This window comes from Sinocyclocheilus rhinocerous, unplaced genomic scaffold (genome assembly GCF_001515625.1).
Source record: "Sinocyclocheilus rhinocerous isolate Xijiao unplaced genomic scaffold, SAMN03320098_v1.1 scaffold4088, whole genome shotgun sequence".
In the NCBI taxonomy this organism is placed as follows: domain Eukaryota; kingdom Metazoa; phylum Chordata; class Actinopteri; order Cypriniformes; family Cyprinidae; genus Sinocyclocheilus; species Sinocyclocheilus rhinocerous.
The window spans coordinates 9,773-31,477 of record NW_015628314.1 but is presented as its reverse complement, the minus strand read 5'-3'; the positions used below and the strand labels follow the sequence as shown (position 1 = coordinate 31,477).

At 42.5% G+C, this 21,705-nt stretch overlaps 4 protein-coding genes across 7 annotated transcripts in view; all 4 read left to right on the top strand.

Annotated features, from left to right (window-relative positions):
• Window positions 1–10,777, top strand: part of slc9a1b (solute carrier family 9 member A1b) — a 13,636-nt gene extending 2,859 nt beyond the window's left edge. For 2 of the 3 annotated variants that reach the window (XM_016548814.1, XM_016548812.1), the window contains exons 2-11: window positions 961–1,421; window positions 3,422–3,672; window positions 3,745–3,962; window positions 4,962–5,164; window positions 5,239–5,328; window positions 5,416–5,486; window positions 6,825–6,995; window positions 7,344–7,440; window positions 8,705–8,803; window positions 9,674–10,211. In XM_016548814.1, coding sequence (XP_016404300.1) covers window positions 1,053–1,421; window positions 3,422–3,672; window positions 3,745–3,962; window positions 4,962–5,164; window positions 5,239–5,328; window positions 5,416–5,486; window positions 6,825–6,995; window positions 7,344–7,440; window positions 8,705–8,803; window positions 9,674–9,799 — 1,695 coding nt within the window. In that variant the 5' untranslated portion in view covers window positions 961–1,052 and the 3' untranslated portion in view covers window positions 9,800–10,211. Of the gene's footprint in view, window positions 1–960; window positions 1,422–3,421; window positions 3,673–3,744; window positions 3,963–4,961; window positions 5,165–5,238; window positions 5,329–5,415; window positions 5,487–6,824; window positions 6,996–7,343; window positions 7,441–8,704; window positions 8,804–9,673; window positions 10,212–10,698 lie in introns of those variants that run through there. The other variant, XM_016548813.1, reaches the window with a different exon arrangement.
• Window positions 10,778–10,807: 30 nt separating this feature from the next.
• fabp10b (fatty acid binding protein 10b, liver basic) lies at window positions 10,808–12,641 on the top strand. Its single transcript, XM_016548817.1, has 4 exons — window positions 10,808–10,907; window positions 11,413–11,585; window positions 12,272–12,361; window positions 12,464–12,641. Exons 1-4 carry the CDS (start codon window positions 10,832–10,834, stop codon window positions 12,512–12,514), a joined length of 390 nt encoding a protein of 129 aa, XP_016404303.1. The 5' UTR covers window positions 10,808–10,831; the 3' UTR covers window positions 12,515–12,641.
• A 325-nt stretch (window positions 12,642–12,966) lies between these two features.
• srsf10b (serine and arginine rich splicing factor 10b) lies at window positions 12,967–18,608 on the top strand. Of its 2 annotated transcripts, none has more exons than XM_016548815.1 (6): window positions 12,967–13,220; window positions 14,738–14,842; window positions 15,254–15,357; window positions 15,433–15,589; window positions 15,669–15,722; window positions 18,031–18,608. In XM_016548815.1, exons 1-6 carry the CDS (start codon window positions 13,156–13,158, stop codon window positions 18,221–18,223), a joined length of 678 nt encoding a protein of 225 aa, XP_016404301.1. In that variant the 5' UTR covers window positions 12,967–13,155; the 3' UTR covers window positions 18,224–18,608. The 2 variants fall into 2 exon arrangements, with proteins under 2 accessions (XP_016404301.1, XP_016404302.1); XM_016548816.1 differs by having other exon boundaries at window positions 12,970–13,220; window positions 15,672–15,722.
• An 846-nt stretch (window positions 18,609–19,454) lies between these two features.
• gja9b (gap junction protein alpha 9b) overlaps window positions 19,455–21,705 on the top strand; it is a 3,178-nt gene continuing 927 nt past the window's right edge. Inside the window, 4 exon segments of the mRNA XM_016548823.1 lie at window positions 19,455–19,875; window positions 19,966–20,430; window positions 20,432–20,585; window positions 21,164–21,699. Coding sequence (XP_016404309.1) covers window positions 19,988–20,430; window positions 20,432–20,585; window positions 21,164–21,699 — 1,133 coding nt within the window. The 5' untranslated portion in view covers window positions 19,455–19,875; window positions 19,966–19,987.

Sequence of the window (21,705 nt, the reverse complement as noted above, 5' to 3'; positions counted from 1 at the left end):
ACACACACACTCACACACACACACACACACACACACACACGTTAGAATACTAGTGAAGTGAAGAAAGCTCTTATTAAAGTATGTGAATGATGTATGAAGGAAATGTAAATGTGGCGCAGATGAAGCCTCTTGTATTTGAGCTTCCTCTGGGTCTCGATCACAGCTCTGCTCGCTCTGGAAGCTCATGAGGTGCATCATGGGATGCTTCTGGACGTTAGTGAAGGAACGTGAGATGATGTTTGTCCTTCACTGTGTGCAGCTCATGCGCTTAAACGGGTTACAAGTTAATCATATGATTAATATTTGCCCAAAATCTCATTTAGAGCAGAAACCTGCAGTCAGTGGTGTGTGTGCAGGCTTCAGTCTGTTTTACACACACCTGCATGTGCCACTGTGTGTTTGTCCTGTCAACAGAGCCGCACAGGATTGTGGGTAGTGCTGAGCTGATGAGGAGCCGGACACCAGGCCCGTCTCTGTCAGAGTTTATCTGCTGTCAGACATTTGCCTGTGTCGACCTCAGAAAGATGACCGCATCGTGTTATTTTCACACAGAGACTGACTCTGTCAGTAAAACCTGTAGACTTCAGCAATCTGTGTTGCTTTATATGACAACAGTGAATGGTGAAAATGGGGAAAAGCTCTTGTTGTATTTTTCACAAAGTTTGTATGGCTGTAACTCAAGAAGTTGTTAATATATCTTAATATGATTTTAGATTTTGTTTCTTAAGAAACTTTTCTTTTAGTATCTTCATTTTTAAGGCCAGTCCAGTCCATAAATTATGATTAGATAAACACACAACCACATTTGCTTTTGACCATTGAAAATGGGTAGAATTCAACTATTTACTCATGGAGCCACTCGAGATCCTCATATGTCTGATTTCCAAACTCTGTTTGATTTGACCGGGAACGAGCCTGTGCTTGAGTGAGTTTGTCAGTGAGGTGTGTGTTTGTGGTCAGGCTTCCACCTGCTCCCGGTTCTGTCGGGTGTGGTTCCTGAGAGCTGTCTGCTGATCGTGGTGGGGCTGCTGGTGGGGGGTCTGATCCGTGTGATGGGGAAGAACCCGCCGGTGCTCGACTCACAGCTCTTCTTCCTGTGCCTGCTGCCGCCCATCATCCTGGACGCAGGCTACTTCCTGCCCATCCGGCCCTTCACCGAGAACGCCGGCACCATCCTGACCTTCGCGGTGCTGGGGACGCTGTGGAACGTCTTCTTCATGGGAGCAGTGCTGTACGGAGCCTGTCGTCTGGAGGCCGGCCGCCTGGCGTCTGTCGACCTGCTGTCCTGCCTGCTGTTCGGCTCCATCGTGTCCGCCGTGGATCCGGTGGCTGTTCTCGCCGTCTTCGAGGAGATCCACATCAACGAGCTGCTGCACATCCTGGTGTTCGGAGAGTCTCTGCTGAACGACGCCGTGACCGTGGTGAGAAACTCTCAGTCACAGCTGAAAACATTACGAACATTACATCAAACTCACAACTGCTGGAGTCAGAAGTTGACTGGAAAGCATCACAGTCCATATATTCGTGCTAAAGGCTGCTTGAAGTCTTCATTCTCTAACTGTGACTGGTGAATGACAGATTACGGTTAATCAGAGTAAAACTGAAATCAGCTTGGAGCTGTTATTAAATCTCAGTGGCTGTGTGTTTCAGAGTGAAGCGCGGCACTGTGTTCATTTGCACACGAGCAGCTCATGATCTGCTGTTTTCAGCGTCTCACAGCGTCTCGATTCACAGTAAATGATTCACAGTGACTCGATTCACAATAAATGATTCACATTATTCGATTCACAGTAAATGATTCATAGTGACTCGATTCACAGTTAATGATTCACATGACTCGATTCACAGTTAATGATTCACATGACTCGATTCACAGTAAATGATTCACATGACTCGATTCACAGTAAATGATTCACAGTTATTCGATTCACAGTAAATGATTCACAGTGATTCGATTCACAGTAAATGATTCACAGTGACTCGATTCACAGTTAATGATTCACATGACTCGATTCACATGACTCGATTCACAGTAAATGATTCACAGTGACTCGATTCACAGTAAATGAATCACATGACTCGATTCACAGTAAATTATTCACATTATTCGATTCACAGTAAATGATTCACAGTGACTCGATTCACAGTAAATGATTCACATGACTAGATTCACAGTAAACGAATCACATGATTCGATTCACAGTAAATGAATCACATGACTCGATTCACAGTAAATGATTCACATGATTCGATTCACAGTAAATGATTCACATGATTCGATTCACAGTAAATGATTAACAGTGACTTGATTCACAGTTAATGATTCACATGAACTCCATCTGGATCTGCTCTGAGTTTGAGTCACTTTAACGCACATTTGAAACGTCTTCACAAACTGGAAATGAGAAGCGGTTTTCCCGTGAAGCGATTTTTTTCCTGTGGTTTTCCATCAAAATAAAAGTCTGATGGTTTGACTTGTGAAAATGAATAAGTTAAGACAGCCAATTATTAGTATTTTAGCTTTACACTTGTATGTGAAATAAAATTTTTTTATTATTATTTATTATTATAATAAAAAAATATATTATTATTATATTATTTTTCTTTAATACTTGATTTATTTTATGGTGAAATTCCAATGGTAATATTCCATTTTGTTTGACTGTTTATTTGGTAATATTCCATTTTTTATTCAGTAGTAGTAGTAATAACAATAATAATAATAATATATAATAACAACATTTTGGCCAAATTGTGTCCTACAAACAAACACAGAAAACCTGGATTTATTAAAATTGAATTTTAAATTAGAATAATAATAAATTACATTTTGGTTATATTTTTTCCCAAGTATTTGTGCATAGAACCTGAACTTTATATACATATTAGAAATCATTTTTATGTTTGAATAATTATTAATATTACCTAAAAACTGATCTTTTTTGCTTTTGCATTTTGGCCAATCATTTACACGACAGCAGTGTTTTTGGGGCCTGAAAAAGCTAACTTTTGACAATGGGTTTCAAAGTGCAAGTTTTTGAAAACAATACTGTTATAATCTTTGTGTAATGTAGACACATGCATTTTCTGTAAAGATGCTTTGAAATGATGTGTATTATGAGAAGCGCTATACAAATAAATTTGAATTAAATTTAATTAAACTATGAAAACGCGAATGTGTGAAAACGGTGACGTCACGCACATGTGTATTTCATGTATACGTGAAATATATATCTGTATATGTTCAGTCTATAGGAATGTGTGTGTGTGCAGGCATGCAGTGTTTATTTACATAGTGACATCGCCATCTACTGGCCTGACATGCATAACAGAGCGTTTCAGTCGCTTTCGCGGATCCCTGTGAATGGGTCAACAGGTTGTTGTTGTTTCTGTGTGACCTAAGTGTGTGTGTTTCCTTCAGGTCCTGTATCATTTGTTCGAGGAGTTTGCGCACGCGGGCGAGGTGACGGTGGGCGACGTGTTTCTGGGCGTGGTGTGTTTTTTCGTGGTGGCGCTGGGTGGAGTGCTGGTGGGAGGCGTGTACGGAGTGCTGGCGGCCTTCACCTCACGCTTCACGTCGCACACGCGTGTGATCGAGCCCCTCTTCGTCTTCCTCTACAGCTACATGGCGTACCTGTCGGCCGAGGTCTTCCACCTGTCTGGCATCATGGCGTGAGTGTCTCTGTCCCGTCGCTCTAGTTCTCGTCTCAGACGCTCATGCTGTGTGTGTGTGTGTGTTCACAGCCTCATAGCGTGCGGCGTGGTCATGCGGCCCTACGTGGAGGCCAACATCTCCCACAAATCCTACACCACCATCAAGTACTTCCTGAAGATGTGGAGCAGCGTGAGCGAGACCCTGATCTTCATCTTCCTGGGCGTGTCGACGGTGGCTGGGCCGCACGCCTGGAACTGGACCTTCGTGAGCATCACCATCGTCCTGTGCCTGCTGTCCAGGGTTCTGGGTGAGACGCGCTTCGTTCTGCAGGAAATACAGCAGATAATTACCAAACACATCTGTTTGTGTGTCAGACGCGGTTCATGTGTGGGTTAATGAAGATTTAGGGAGGTGCTTAGTGTCCATAAACATTACTGGTCAAAAATCTGAGGTCAGTATTACATAAGAAATCAAGGATGCATTAAATTGATTAAAAGTGACATTTATAATGTGACTAAAGATTTCTATTTCAAATAAATGTTGTTCTTTTGAACTTTCTATTCATCTGAATTCTGAAAAATAGAATCTATCACAGTTTCCACAAAAATATTGTGCAGCACAACTGTTTTCAACATTGATAATAATCAGAAATGTTTGTTGAGCAGCAAATCAGCATATTATTATGATTTCTGAAGATCATGTGACACTGAAGACTGCAGTAATGATGCTGAAAATACAGCTGCGCATCACAGAAATACATTACAGTTTAACAGATATTCACAGAGAAAACAGCTGTTTTGAACTAATAATATTTCACTGTTTTTACTGTATTTTTGATCAATAAATGTAGCCTTGCTGAGCAGAAGTGTCACATGATCCTTCAGAAATCATTCTAATATGCTGAAACTCTTTCAAAAACAGTAGAAAATCTTAATTATTCTAAAGTTTTGAATGGTATTTTCTAGGAATTGTAGGGCTAGATTTACTAAACAGATAAATGAGTGTGAGACCGCTGTAATCCCATAAAAGCACAGATGGGACTGGAAAGTTCTGCATATCTGCTGATGATGTGACAGATGCAGATCATTTCCATAATGACCAACTCAATCTACCAAGAGCAGATTACAAATTAGAGTCACAAACCAGCAGGAGACGGGAGTTTTTTAACTATAGAAGAGGACTTGTGCTTGTGCTGGCCCCGGTGCTGAGTTTGTGTATCTGTCTGTTTCGTGTATTCTCCATGTTGACTGCAGAAGGTGTGAGTTTCCCATTCCCATGTGAGTTTGTCCGTCCGTCTGTCCTGCAGGTGTGGTCGGTTTGACGTACATCATTAATAAGTACCGTATGGTGAAGCTGAGCGGTAAGGATCAGTTCATCGTGGCGTACGGCGGACTGAGGGGCGCCATCGCCTTCTCTTTAGCGTTTCTGCTGTCCAGCGACGACTTTCCCATGAAGGACATGTTTCTGACGGCCATCATCACCGTCATCTTCTTCACCGTGTTCGTGCAGGTGAGAGAATCCACTGAATGATGCCCATCGTGTGGCCCTCAGTGCTCAGCGCTCATGTCCTCTTGTTTTTTTAGGGAATGACGATCCGACCCCTCGTTGACCTTCTGGCTGTCAAGAAGAGGAAACAAAGCAAATGCTCAATAAACGAGGAGATTCACACTCAGGTGCTGCATCACACACACACACACACGGTGGTGGCGGCGTCTGTGTTTGACGGCTGATGCTGAAACGCTGCTGTTTTGTGTCTGTAGTTTCTGGAGCATCTGCTGGCTGGAATCGAGGGCGTGTGTGGACACTACGGACACCATCACTGGAGACACAAGTGCGTTTCATCGTTCAGCTGAATGTTCACATACATGACCAAACGCTCTGTAAAACCAGCACTAGGCCGGCGCTGACAATATTGCTGATATAGCGCTGTTGACCAGTGTTGGGGGTGATGCATTACAAGTAACGAGAGTTACCGAATCAGATTACTTTTTTCATGTAACTAGTAAAGCAACACATTACTTTTACATTTACAAGAAAATATCTGAGTTTTTCAAAAAAGTAACGCCACTTTCCTGTCCGCATGTTGAGAGAAATCAGGAGTGAGTGCAGAGACAGAGGCGTTTCCTTCAGCATGAGGCTCATTCATTTCACTTCTGGTGTGAACGAGACTTTACAGTTTTTTTTTGGTATTAAAAAAATAAGCAAGCCCAGCCCAGCTGACAAAAATAAAAGCAAAAGTATCGTAATGCATTACTTTCCATAAAAAGTAATGCAATTAGTTACTCTTTCATAGACTAATGCAAAATTGTAATGCAATACTTTTAAAAGTAACTTTCCGCAACACTGTTCATGAAAGATTGCTGTGGCCTCATGTGAAGCGATCATCTCTTCCTCTTTACTACTAGTTACAGCAGCAAATAAACATGAATGAACATCAGAAGAATCAGAACAACTCATTGCAATCAATCATGAATCATGGAAACCATCGATCAGTGATTCAAGTGCAGAAAGACGTCAATAAAACCGCTTAAGATCAATAATGTCACGTAACGTCACATTTACCTCAGAAAACGTAGTGATGAGTTTCAGCCAATAAAAAATTCAGCATAAACAGCAAAAAAATTGGTTTGGCTGAAATAGTTTTGGAGGATCAAAATTATTGAGTGAAACTGATGTTTAATTAGTGTTTCTCCAATGACGTGGTTTGACTGTCAATAGTCATCTTCCATCCACCTATTGTTATGCAAATTTTGCATTAATAACTTATGCTCTCAATTTGCTGAATTGGTCATTTCTTATCCAATAAGAAGACAAGTGCATAAACTATAATGGAAGCACATTAACTGAATAAATTCCTTGATACGCATAAAAAAACTCATGTGACTTTGCTTCAACAGATCATGTGACTGGATAAACAGAGCACCGATCTCAAATGTTACTTTAATCAAAATAATTTAGTATAATCATTGTATAATTACATTTGTGTTCCCAAACATCAGGCAAGCCTCCCAGTTTCCCTTCATTTCAATCTTTGGTTTTCAGCTAAAGAAGACATATATTCTGGAATCAGTGTTTCAGTAAAAACTCAAATGGGTTTGAATGACGTGAGGCAAGTAAACGATGCCAGTCTTGTTGTAAATCTTTGTTGTAACGTTCTGTTCGTCCGCAGGCTGAATCGCTTTAATAAGCGCTACATCAAGCGCTGTCTGATCGGCGGAGAGCGATCGCAGGAGCCACAGCTCATCTCCTTCTACAACAAGATGGAGCTCAAACAGGCCCTGATGCTGCTGGAGAGCAACAGTTCAGCCAATCTGAGCGCAGGAGTCACTGCAGCCATACCGTGAGTGAGTGTGAGTGTGTGTGTGAGAGTGTGTGTGAGTGTAATGAAGTCAACTGAATAAGCAGCAGGCTAAAAATCTTTTTTAGGTGCATTATAAAATCACAGAGAACCCACAGGAGGGTTGTGGGAGATGTAGTTTTTAGGCTCAAGTGAAGCGAGAGCTGAGCTGAAACAGGAGGGAAGAGATAAGAACAGCAACGTCTGAAGAGGGAAAAAGATGAGGAGAAATGTGTCATAAATTGTCTGTGGCCATAACAGATGCAATCTGGCCAAAGATGCAAACCATACACCAGCCTGGGCACAGTAGGATGCAGCTTCGTGTGTGTGTGTGTGTGTGTGTGTGTGCAGACGGCAGCGCAGCCGGAAAACGCTCAACATCTCTAAAGAACGAGAAGAAGAAATCAGGAAGATCCTGCGAGGAAACCTGCAGAAGACCCGACAGAGAGTGAGACACACACACACACACACACACACAGACACACACAGACACACACACACACACACTGTCACACACACACTCAGTCACACACACACACACACACTCAGTCACAGACACACACACACACACACACACACACTGACTTACTGAGAAATTGATCAAAATGAAGTAAGTTTATGATTAAAACAAGAACAAATATCTGCCAATGGGCTCAGAAAAATCAACTGAATTCAAAGGGTAAACAAGTTTTCATTCCCCACTGACATGTTTGTATCAGTTACATTTGGTAAATCTCTCAGAAAAGTTATTTCCAGATTCTAGGTGTTTAATTTAAAAGTAACAGAGATTTGTTGGAAGTTGTATTTTTGCGTGAATATATTGTCATCTACTGCAGGCGTCGGCCACCCGCGGCTCTTTCATCCCTCTGCGGTGGCTCTCTGTAGCAGGGGTGTACTATGTTTCATTCATACTCGAAGCCGGAGGGCGCTCTCGTACAGAAGTCCAAAATGGACTCATATGATAGAAGTAACTTTTGACGCCAGGAAATCCCTAGTATGGACAAAGGCATCCCGCTGTCGCTGTAGGTAAGATGAATAACAAGCATAAACCTGCTTACTTACTCAGCTCAACATCGTGATGTCTATCAGCCATCGATGGCATCGTCTATCGGCCCAACCCTATTTTTCAAGTCTTTTATATGAATGATACAGTGGTAATTGACATAGCATTAATTACAGTACAGAAGCTATAAAATATATTTTCTGCATTATTCTGTGATAAAAATGGAAAAAAATTGTTTGTAGTATATAATCTATTACACTGATTATACAATCATAACCATAAATTTGTCATTATTAAAATATATATCAAAAATATTATAGAAGACAAATGATTGGTTATTGTCCAGCAGTGTATTTTATTTCTTAGCCAATTAAAAGTAAGAGTTAAGAAAGTTTTTTTTTTTTTTTTGTCAATTAGACATACATAAATATTATTAGGCCTATTATTATTTTTATTATTATTATTATTACTACTACATTTGACATTTCTGTCCCCCTCACTTCTGAAATGATTGCTACTCCCCATGCCCTGTAACATAACTGAATATAACACTTTAGCTATATGCCATTTTATCTTTATTTGGGGATCAAATATGTTGTGGCTCCACGTGAATTTTATTCGGTGGGAAAGGGGCCAAAATGGCTCTTTTGACGTTGAATGTTGCAGACCCCTGATCTAGTGTATTGCTTGTGTTTGTGTGTGTTGTTAGCTGTGCTCGTACAGCCGGCACACGCTGAAGCCCGACGCGGAGGACGACGACTGGAGCGAGACGCGGCTCAGGAAGCAGCGCGTGGAGATGGAGAGAAGAGTGAGTGATGCACAAACACATGAACCATTAAACCAGCAGAGCTGAAAACACTGGAGCTTGAGCTGTTGTGTTTGTGTTGCAAACAGCATTATTGTGTCAAAAATGTGTGTGTGTGTGTGTGTGTGTGTGTGTGTGTACTGGAATTGTAATGTTTCACCCTCGTTTCCTTTCATAAACCTGTTTTACAGTGGGTACAAAAAAGTCCCCATTGCAACCCATTAAACTGTAATATTTACTGCCAGTGCCATTTAAGCATCAAATCAAGCCGTTCATTCTGTTGGGTTTCAGCACCATTTTCTCAGGTTTGGCCGCTGGAGCAAATACTAGTTTTGGTTTTGTTTTGTTTAATCTGACACTGCACAAAAATTAATAATGCATCGAAATTAATGTTGTTTCTAATCATTGATTTATCCAAGACTAATAATCAAACAAAAGAGTCTGCTTAGTACTGAGTATATGGAAAATAATTAATCTTTCATAAAAAACAACAACAGTAGCATTATGTAAACAAACGGGCAAAAAGTGTAAAAATGAATGTATTTCTGGTAGTTCTGATCATGACTGATGTTAGTGAAAGCAGACACATTTTTGTCCTCGAAGCACTTCTGTGAGACTTTTCTAGATTGACTTCTAAAGATTAATGCGGGTTTTCAATGAAAGCGTCTCTGAATCAGATGTGTTTCTGATGTTCATGATCTGTTCCAGGTGCTGATAAATGAATGTCATGAACACTGTACGTGTGATTATTTACAGTAGGGATGCTTTACTGACCAGTCTTGCAGTGCTAATGCCTCCACGGTCAGATTGGAAGGAAATGATGATTGGTACAGTATGAGTGTGTGTGAGTTACGTCTGGCGTCTGGTTCACAGATGAGCCACTTCCTGACGGTTCCTGCGCTTCCAGAGTCTCCTCCAGCGAGAAGAGCGCGCGTCGAGTCCGGTGAGCCTCTCAGATCTGACCAGGGCTCTTCTCTGACTGCAGTGTTTGAGCTGTGAATGCTGACGCTCTCCTGCAGACAGACCCCCGAGCCGAGGACACTAACCCAGCGTGAGCGATCAGGAGCTCGTCCAGCAGAGACTCTAACAGCGCTCGTTTGTGTTTCATGCAGTGGAAACGATTAGACTGTTGTTTCTAGTGATCTGCATGCGTCGTAAGTGTGTGAGATCCTGTCCTCTCTAAGGTCCTGTGATTCTCAAGCCTCTCCTGCGAGCGCTTGTGTTGCTATCTAGACAAAAAAGCTCAAATGTAGAAAAGTTTCTATTAGGATGATCAGAAGATAATTAATTATTATTATTATTATTCAGATAGAGTTTGTCAAACTTGCGTCTTCGTTTATTTGCACTGCTGTTCACAAGTTTGGGTTAAGATTTTTAAATTTTCATTGAAAGAAATTAATGCTTTTATTCAGCAAGGATGCATTAAACTGATCAAAAGTGTCAGTAAAGACATTTATAATGTGGCTAAAGATTTCTATTTCAAATAAATGCTGTTCTTTTGAACTTTCTGTTCATCTGTGAATCCTGAAAAATAAAATGTATCACAGTTTCCACAAAAACATTCATCAGCACAACAGAAATGTTTCTCGAGCAGCAAATCAGCATATTATACTGATTTCTGAAGATCATGTGACACTGAAGACTGGAGTAATGATGCTGAAAATACAGCTGCGCATCACAGAAATACATTACAGTTTAACAGAGATTCACACAGAAAACAGCTGTTTGAAACTCTAATAATATTTCACAGTTTTTACTGTATTTGTTTTTCTTACCGACCCCACCCTTTGACTCCTGCTGTATATTCAGACTAGTATCTGCTTTGGGGGATGTTGCTGGGCGTGTGTTTTGGGACATGTTAGCTGTATTTCAGAGTAAGTGAGGTGTTGTGTGTTTAGTGTAAAGCCCGAGGCACTGAAGAGACTCCTCTGAGACTGAAGCTTGGCTGTGGAGACTCATTAACTCCATCATCATCATCATCACAAACACAGGAGCACATCTCCTCTTCAGCTCGTCTCGCACCGCTGCTGGATGATGGCTGTGGATTTCAGTGGACGCTGGAAGCTCTATGAGCAGGAGAACGCAGAGCACTTTCTCAGAGCTGTCTGTGAGTCACATCACATCATTATTCATGCTTTCGCTTCACTGCAAACATGACTCTCTCTCAGTGTTTCTGTACAAATATCTAAACATCCTTAAATCAGCATACATTTACTGGAGAAGCCACATGACCATATAACATATTCATTATTGTTCAATGTATCAGAATTGAGTGAGAGGAAATATTTGCTAATGAGCTCAGAAAAATAATAGTTTTGTTTTTGAATTGGGTTTATTTCATCAGTTGGCGGATATTATTTCTTTCCTTTTTATTTTAATTTTTTTAAAGCAAAAACTCACTTAATTTGGGTGTCTTTTCCAGAAAACAATACTTAACATCTCCAGTCATTGTACATCTCCAGTAAATCTATGTTGGAATACATGGAAAACAAGACAGAAATACTGAGGAAGAACAGCATATTCTGCAGTGTTTCAGTGTCAGTCTTCTGTTTCTCTTGTATTTCTGTGAATGTTCTTCATATAAAGTGATGCACGTGTGTTTTTATGAGCAGCCGCTCCAGAGATTTACATTAAAATGATGAATGAAGTCAAACCTCTGACCACCATTCAGCAAAACGGAGATGAGTTCATCATCTGTGTGAAAACTCCTCTGAGAAGCATCACGAACAGCTTCCGCATCGGCACTGAGAGCGAGTTCAACACCATGGACGGCCAGAAGATCAAGGTGATTCATTCAAACGATTCACTGGAGAAGATTCGGTCGTGTGAGTCGACTCGCGGTTACCACAACAACACAGTAGCGGCATTTAAAGGGACAGTTCACCCGAAAATTAAACTTGCCCCATAATTTACTCACCCTCAAGCCATTCTAGGTCTATATGACTTTCTTCTTTCAGATGAGTACAATCGGAGTTATATTAAAAAATGCCATTGCCTTTCCAAGCTTTATAATGGCAGTGAATGGGTGTTATTTTTCAATAGTCCAAAAGAAGTCCAATAAAGCACATCCATCCATCATAAAAAGTGTCCCACACAGCTCCGGGGGTTAATAAAGGCCCCCTGAAGCGAATCGATGCACTTTTGAAAGAAATATACCGATATTCAAAATGTTATAAACTGTAATCACTAATCGACAGTTTTTTACGGTTTATAAAGTTTTAAATATGAATATTTTTCTTACAAAACCGCATTGATTGGATTATTACAAATGAAAAACTCAGCACAGTTCAATATGTTTAAAAGAAAAATAAGTGGAATAAATACTAGTTAATTAGTTTGTAAAGGAGCTGTGGTTACCAAGCAACGAGCCAGCAGCTCGTGTGTCACGTGATACGTGTTGATATTCACATATAAACTCATTATAGCCTCTCAGTCCTTTACAAGCAGCATTTTGAGTAGTTTGTGTTTCAGGCTACAGCTCGACTCATCGATGGGAAGATTGTGATTGAATCGGAGAAATTCACACACGTGAGAGAGATTGAGGGCGAGGAGATGATCGAGGTCAGGACGGTCTAAAGTCATCATATCTGTCCATATAACATCCATGTGTATACTGTATATCAGCGTACAGTCGATATAACGCTGCTCTCTCTGTGTTTCCAGACGTTCTCTGCCGGAAGCACGACTCTCGTCCGGAGGAGCAGACGCCTTTAACTCTATACTCTTTAACCTTTTACTATAAACTACTGAGTCAATATTTTTAGAAACCTTGTGATAAAAGTAGGCTAACATTTAACTTCATTGAATCATTTTTTGACATATATATATATATATATATATATATATATATATATATGCATACTACAACATACCATCTCTACTGTAAAATCAGTCAATATAATAAATTTTCTAACGTAATTTCATAAATACTTACAGATTTTAACAATGTCCAGAAATGTTATGGTACAATCTCAATCTCTCAATGTTTTATAACAATGTACTAGATTTTAAGTTTGTATAACAATACCATGCCTAATAAAATATATTGAAACACATTTTTTCATATTGGACAACAACTCTTAATGAATTGGTATGAAGCGTTATTGTTTTGCTGCTGGGTTATGTATTTGTATAATGTCGCGCTGGTGTTATTGAGGCGTGTGCTGCAGTACCGGAGCGCGTCTCTCGGCGGCGCTGTGACTCTCGGCGGCTGGAAGCGCAGCGGCTGGTTCAAGGCCTCGATGCTGCCGAAGGAAAAGCGACACAGAGCCGCGTGGCGCGAGACAGATTTCAATCTTCAATCGTTCTTAAAAGTCATTTATAATCAAGTGTAAGAGACTGTAATAATAACTATAATGTCTCGGTACATGAGGCCGCCGAACAGCTCTCTGTTCGTCCGCAATATTTCCGACGAGTCCCGGTAAGAGAAACTTTATTCATTCACGCTTTCATAAGACTTTACACATATCTCATATTTCTCGCTGATTAAGTTGATGTTTGTAGGCGATCATGTTTTGTCTCTCATTTATTATACAGCATTTCTGATGTGTTTCAAACACGTGTTTGAAGGGTTTATTGTGTTTGGCGCGTAAATGATACCGAGAGCGCGCGCAGCGTTTTGTGGTTATTGATATTATTATTATTATTGTTGTTGTATTATATGTTATTGTTTTATCTCCAGTTAGTCCTGTGCATCTTTACAGTTAGCAGTTTTCTCGGCTCGTGGACTGTAATGATGTTTGATATATTAATATATGCTTATTTCAGAACCCGAAGTCAGCAGATTTATCAGCAGATCATAATCCATCATAAAGTGTTGGCATGTGATAAAGTCTCTGATGCCGCTGCAATAACAAGCTGTTTGAGTTGGAAGTTTGTACCTCAAGATGAAGCAGATTTATTATTACAAGACTGCTTTCATGTCCTGAAGAGTTTTATTGAACTGAGGCTTTACAGGAATATTCTGGGACAGTATTTGTGGCGTAATGATGATGAGCACAGAAGTTCATTTACTACAAAAGCAGTAACAGGCAATGAATGGAGCAAATCGGTAAATGTTAAAATACTCTGTAAAATCATTTATCAACCATACATATATATACAATTTTTCAGTTTAGTCGCCATGTCAATACAATGCCTGAAATGATTTAAAATAATGCAAAAAATCAGGGGTGCATTATTGAGTCATTATTCACTCACTTGTAATATAATATCATGCATCTCTAAGTAATACAAACATTTTAAAAGAATGCTTTGTTCAAGCGAGCTAAACATTCCTGCATTTAAATCCTCCAGACATGGGCCTCATCTTGAGAGCCTCCGTGTAATTCTATCGAGGGAAGAGACCAAATGCAGTGTTTGTTTTAATCAGCAATATACCTGTGGAACGAGTTTAACTTGTGCTGAACTCAGAATATTGCTTTAAAACGCCCAGCGCTCAGTGCTTCATGTGTGTTTATTGTCTCCTTTAAAGCGACAGCTCACCCAATAATCTAAGTGTGCTGTTCACTTACTCTCCCTCGGCTCATCCGAGATGTAGGAGGATGTTTTTCTTCAGTTGAACAGTAGAGAAAGGTTTCAGCGGAAACCGGGATCCTTGGTGATTCATTAAATGTAAGTCGATGGCTACCGTCACTTTAAGAGTCAAAAAATCCTATCAATCCCCGTGACTCCTGACGATACACTGAGGTCTTACGAAGCCAAACAAGCGGTTGACGGTAGCCATCGACTTACATTTAATGAATCACCAAGGATCCCGGTTTCCGCTGAAACCTTTCTCTACTGTTCAACTGAAGAAAAACATCCTCCTACATCTCGGATGAGCCGAGGGAGAGTAAGTGAACAGCACACTTAGATTATTGGGTGAGCTGTCGCTTTAAGATGGCGGTAAGTATGTCCTGGGTTGGTTTGGTTAAGATGTTATTTCCCGGTGTTCAGGCCAGAGGACCTGCGCCGAGAGTTCGGCCGATACGGGCCCGTTGCTGATGTCTACGTTCCCCTAGACTTCTATTCTCGCCGGCCCAGAGGATTTGCGTACATTCAATATCCTTTGACTGCGAGTGCAGCGTGCGCATGTGTGTGGAGTCTTCTCTCCGCAGGGCTCCAGTCTAACCCTTATTTCTCTGTTGTCGCCCCAGACTGTGTAAAGGCGTCCCCTGGTGGAGCCCGGCACAAAGACACAGTTAAAGAGCCGTGTAGAGTAGGACTAAAAGCCAAGCCGCCTCAAGAAAGAAAGCTGGCTGCTTACAGAGAGACAGAGTGTGAAAGAAAAGCAAATTAAAGCTCCAAGAGACAAAGAGAGGCATTATGGGGCCGAGACGAGCGGCGGCTCCAGGTTAAAGAGCGTAAAGATGAAGGTAAAGGTAACTCCAGTATCCTCCATGATTCAGGACACAAGCGTTTGTTTGTGAGTGCGGTGAACATGTTCAGTTAGAGCCCTTAACAGCGCAGCACGTTTGAGGACGTCCGGGACGCAGAGGACGCCCTGCACAATCTGGACCAGAAGTGGGTCTGCGGACGGCAGATCGAGATCCAGTTCGCTCAGGGCGACCGCAAGAGTGAGTGCTGATGCCGTCTGAGATGCAAGTGTGTTTCTGGGAACGATTGAGGCTGACCTCTGCTGTGTTTCTCAGCGCCGGGGCAGATGAAGTCCAAGGAGCGTCAGTCGCCTCGCAGCCACTCCAGATACGAGGAGTACGAGCGGCGCAGACGCTCCCGCAGCCGCAGCAGACGCAGGTCACGCAGCCCGTCCTACGAGAGGCGGCGCAGACGCTCCCAGAGCCCTAGAGAGTGAGCGAGCAAGCCCTAGAGAGTGAGCGTCACGCCGCAGTCCTGTGGGATCCAGACACTGACCGTGTGCTTCTCCCAGCAGGTCCAGAGGAAGGACACGCAGCAGACGCAGCCGCAGCCGAGAACACGACAGGTAGATCTTTATACTCTCACCGTGAATCCTAAAGCCTGATTCAGGTGGTGGATCTGGAGCTGAACTAACTCTATATAACACTGTTCAGTACACAAGCTTTCTAAGCAGCTGTTGTTAAGGCTGTGATGTTCTGCCTCACCACAAATCTGAAGTAGCTGCAGCTTTATTGGTTAAATCTTTCCATAAACGATACATGATAGCGTCAGCTATTTCTTTATGCTTTTTTTGAGCTTGTTTAGTATGGTGTGCATACGTTATTTCACTGAAACGGTAATATTAAAAGACAGAATTTGGTACACACCTTATTAATAAAACATACTATCGACAGAAAAGATGAAGACGGAGATGAAAGTTTCATGTTAAGCATTTTCCTCCCATAGAAAGCCACTTTTAAGAAAGCACTTACAGTGGCTTATGGGTGTACAGTTTATTAATAAAACATTCAGGCAAGCAAATGAGCCCAAAATATGAATCGTGCTTTCTGTTGATTTCTTGAGTAATTGCACAGCTCTAGTGTAGAGGGATAAAATTACTTCTATTAGACTGTAAATGTTGAGGTGATTAGCTGGATAATAACATCCTTTAAATCACTGATAAGCTTTGTTAAAGGGACAGTTCACCCCAAAATTAAAATTCTGTGATAGTTTACGGAGTATGAGTTTCTTTCTTCTGTTAAAGAATGAAAGAAGACATAATTAAGAATGTGTTGAGCAAGCAGTTGCTGGCAGCCATTGACTCCACAGTATGGAAAGATATACTATAGAAGTCAATGAGGTCCAGAAACTGTTCGGACAAACATTCTTCAAAATCTCTTCTTTTGTGTTCAGCTGCCGAGAGAAACTCGTACTCTATAAACGTCTTTAATGTGACCATCACTCAGTTACTCTGTTAATTCTGTTTTCTTAGAAAAGAAAGTGAAAGTTGTTTTCTATGCTTTCACTATTACAGAGCAATCTGAACTATTTTGGAAGACTGTATTGAACTGAATTTCTTGTTTGTTTAAAGTTATTTCAAGTTACGTTTCTTGGAGATGCTTTGTTGCCTTTTTTCTTTGTGGTGGAAAATGTTACTGAATCAGCAGAAGTTGAATCTTCCACATAGAAATCCTGAAAATAAATTAATTTTTGGTAGTTATGACCAGGGGCCCGTTCTTCGTACGTCGTTTATTACGTCCGAGATGATATGATCGCGCTAATCAGGATCTGGCTGATCCGGTTCTTTGAGCGCAGCTGCTGTTGATGATTAGTCTGGCTGGATGGAGTTATCTGAGATAGTTGCGTGTTCATGGGTTGGTTTAGAAGGGGCTGTGTATCGATACTCGAGACCACGATCAGCAGTGCAGCGATTGGCTGCGGCAAGACAGCAACGTAATGACATCATATAATTAAAGAAGACACCTGACGAAAAACTTGACACATTTCTGAACTTTTATAAGGAAACCAAGCGAACAAAACTATATAAATGTTATAATAGATAAATTAAATGTGCACTGTTTTTATTTTATTTAATTTTTTTACATGATTCCCAATTATTTATATTCACGATTTCTAATATTTGTACAGGCTTTACATGTTTATTTCAATGTAGTAATTAGCAATTAATTTAGTTTTATATTTGAACAGATTTGTTACGTGACAACATTAATTAAAGTGTCTTTAGTATCTGCATCTCCTGCGCTCCATCAAGCCACTGCTATAATATCTGTCAGCACTCAAATTAATGCACGACTCTACATTATCTGTGTAGCATGTGTGCAAGACTCGAATACAATTATGAAGTCATTACTTTATGATTAATAAATCAGTGAGTAAAACTGGCTGTGTCTATAGTATTAAAGACTACACAACATTATTATATTATCTTTAAATTAATTTTTAAATGATTATTATTTTAAATGATTGTCCCTGGATTAGTAGGGTACTCTTGTAATAAAGTAGCGGTGGCTGGGGCAGATTTTAAGTATCAAGTCTACTTAAAAAGATGTGATCTAATCCTGTTTACATGAAATAAGCTGCTCCCGAGCTGGTTTAAGCTTACGGAGCTGTTGCTATGACAGCAACTCCGGGATGAGCTTCGAAGAACCAAACAATCCAAGATCACGCCAAATCATCAACAATCAAATCCAGCTAACTGAGCTAGCGACGTAGGCCCCAGGACTGATGTTGGTTAAAAAATAATAAATAAATAAACTTTTTTTGACACATTTTGGTCCTCTACGGACCTCTGTGTGATTTGACGCATGAATGCAGTTTATGTCTGTATTGTGACTGTGTTGTAATTCTTCTGAGCGGTCATGTGACTCCCGCAGGCACCACCACCGCTCCCGCAGCCGGAGCCCCTCACACTCGAAGAGCAGAGCTCGATCCCGCTCCAGGTCCAGATCCACCAGCGAGCTCCACGCAGAGACCCAGGACGCTGCTGCGGAAGACAAGACACAGCCCCGCTCACGCTCCAGGTCCCGCTCGCGCTCTTGGGCCGGACACAAGTCCAGGGGGCATTAGATCCGGCGGACGACAGGCTCAGTGACGACTGGCTGGTTTTTGTTTAGGTTTGGTGGGTTGGGTGCAGAAGGTCATGAACCTGCTCCTTTCTCTTAATAAGCAGAGGGAATCAAACTAGCCTGTTTTAGCTCACACGTCTGTTAAAGTGTTAGCATTGAAGATATCTGTGCGGTTTAGTTTACAAGCGCAGCTGCATTTGCCCAGCTGTGCAGAATGAGAGATGTAAATCGCTTCAATATTTTTGTAAGAGATTTTTGTTTTTAGTTGAGCAGTAATGGCCATCCATTTGAAACGGTCTTCCACGAGTGTCTCGAATGTGTTTTATTGTGAAATCTGCAGGCCTTTTACATGTAACCTCAGAATTAAATACATTTCTTGTGCATCAGTATGTTGTCGTGTTGACTTAATTTTCTAATTTCATAATTAGGTCTTGATTTTGAAGGAATTATGCTGATTTAGCACCATTTGTGCTTGTGGTTTTTATTAATTTGAAATTATTAATCCAGTTACATGTGTGTTGTCACGCAGCGGTGAGTTCAGCTTTCTGATCGAGTTTCCAAAACTTCAACTTTGCCATTTACACACCTTCATGTCCTTCCTTTTCTGTTCACTCTTCAAAAATAAAGCTTCCTAAAGAGCCGTTCAGTGATCAGTTTGTCTTGGTGTGAAGAACATTTTAATAAATCTAAAGAGCCCTTTGCGGTTGGAAATTGGTGCCACAAGTTCTTTATAGTGTAGGACTGTCCCACAAAGGAAGATATTTGGATTTTTTTTTTTAGACAAAAAAATCATACCATGTACTTCTATACAATTTTATACAGCATGAAAGTCCAGATACAATCTCTTTTGTTCATGTTCTCTACACGAGTGCCCTTTGACACGTGTCATAAAACATCAGCATTAGATGATCATCGTCGTTTGCGTGGAAGTGAACAGCTGCTCGCGTACAAAAGTTGCAAATCAATGAACCTGCTCGCACGCCACCGAAATCCATCCCACAATCCACTGCCTCACGGGACTCCTGATTGGTCGAGAGGTGCTGAGGCACCGCCCCCTCGAAACACCCTGCGCTCTCTGGCCATCGATTCTTCAATGACGGGTTTAAAAACATCGACAGACGGCGGGCTTGAGGGAAAATCTGAGATTGGATTCTGAGAGAGCAGTTCATGTATGAAATCGGACATGACTGATTGATCGTTAATCAGGATAATAAGCATCGACAGATGGAGAACTAGTTACTCATGCGGCTCTCAGGAGTGTTGGTCACTCTCGGCTGCTGTTGGTGCTTCGGCATGTTGAGGAACAGCAGAACCCCAGTCGCTTCACTTAACAGCTGGACTTCATTAATAATCCATAATTGCTTTGTGAGTTATGTGCTGTGTCTCACTACATCAGGACAGTGAAGACTTGTTTGGTCCAAATGACATGCAGGCCTTTACAGTGGCACGGCAACAAATCGCATTGATTACTTTGGCCGGGATATAAAGTTAGCAGCGACCTAGATTTCTCAAACCACAGCGTTCGGTCGAATGAAGAACAGCCGCCTCTTTCAGATAATTGTTAGATGTATTTTGATCATGCCACCAGCATGACCAACGCTTTTTCCTCATTCAGCGTTTTTATATCTTTTAGAAAAGTGATTAATTCAAATGGTGAGTATTGAGCTATTTAGTATTTCTTGTCTGTGAAATTTGGTCTGGATTTGGAGAACTGTATGAATCCTGCTGTCGTCCCATCTGCAGCAGCAGGGATGTCCGTGTGAGGATGGGCGACTGGAACTTTCTGGGAGGGATTCTGGAGGAGGTTCACATCCACTCCACTATGGTGGGGAAGATCTGGCTCACCATCCTCTTCATCTTCCGCATGCTGGTGCTGGGTGTGGCGGCCGAGGACGTGTGGAACGACGAGCAGTCCGACTTCATCTGTAACACGGAGCAGCCCGGCTGCCGCAACGTCTGCTACGACCGCGCCTTCCCCGTCTCCCTGATCCGCTACTGGGTCCTGCAGGTCATCTTCGTGTCCTCGCCCTCGCCGGTCTACATGGGCCACGCCATCTACCAGCTGCGTGCCCTGGAGAAGGAGCGTCACTGCAAGCGTGTGGCTCTCCGGCGCGAGCTGGAGACGATGGAGGCAGAGCTGGCGGAGGCTCGGCGGCGGGTGGAGCGGGAGCTGCGGCAGCTGGAGCAGGGGAAGCTCAACAAGGCTCCGCGGCCCGCTGCTGCAGACCTACCTGGCGCACATAGTGACCCGCTCCGTGGTGGAGGTGGGCTTCATGACGGGCCAGTACCTGCTCTATGGACACCACCTGGCTTTACAGTGGCACGGCAACAAATCGCATTGATTACTTTGGCCGGGATATAAAGTTAGCAGCGACCTAGATTTCTCAAACCACAGCGTTCGGTCGAATGAAGAACAGCCGCCTCTTTCAGATAATTGTTAGATGTATTTTGATCATGCCACCAGCATGACCAACGCTTTTTCCTCATTCAGCGTTTTTATATCTTTTAGAAAAGTGATTAATTCAAATGGTGAGTATTGAGCTATTTAGTATTTCTTGTCTGTGAAATTTGGTCTGGATTTGGAGAACTGTATGAATCCTGCTGTCGTCCCATCTGCAGCAGCAGGGATGTCCGTGTGAGGATGGGCGACTGGAACTTTCTGGGAGGGATTCTGGAGGAGGTTCACATCCACTCCACTATGGTGGGGAAGATCTGGCTCACCATCCTCTTCATCTTCCGCATGCTGGTGCTGGGTGTGGCGGCCGAGGACGTGTGGAACGACGAGCAGTCCGACTTCATCTGTAACACGGAGCAGCCCGGCTGCCGCAACGTCTGCTACGACCGCGCCTTCCCCGTCTCCCTGATCCGCTACTGGGTCCTGCAGGTCATCTTCGTGTCCTCGCCCTCGCCGGTCTACATGGGCCACGCCATCTACCAGCAGTGCGAGCGGGAGCCGCGTCCCAACGTGGTGGACTTCTTCATCTCGCGACCCACCGAGAAGAGCGTCTTCATGGTGTTCATGCAGGGCATCGCCGCCACGTCCCTGTTCCTCAGCCTGCTGGAGATCCTGCACCTGGCCTACAAGAAACTGAAGAAGGGGCTTCTGGACTACTATCCTCACCTGAAAGACGACCTGGGTGACTATTACGGTGCCAAGAAGAACTCTGTGGTGCATCAGGGGCGCAAAGCCACCATCCCGACAGCGCCCAGCGGATTCACTCCGCTCCTGGAGAAACAGGGCAACGGACCCACGAACCCCGTGCTCATTAACCCCTCGTCTGCGTTTGTGCCCATCCGGGGTGTGTCGGACGTGCAGCGGGAGAACAAGGACGTCGTTCCCGGTCTGCTGGAGCGCAACAGCAATTCCAACAACCCCTGCAGCGAGACTCGCTCCCCTGTCGCGCACATGCGGTTCCCATTGGAGTCGGAGAGCGCAGGCTTCAGCAGCCTCCTGATAACGGACCCGCGCAAGCAGCGGCGAGC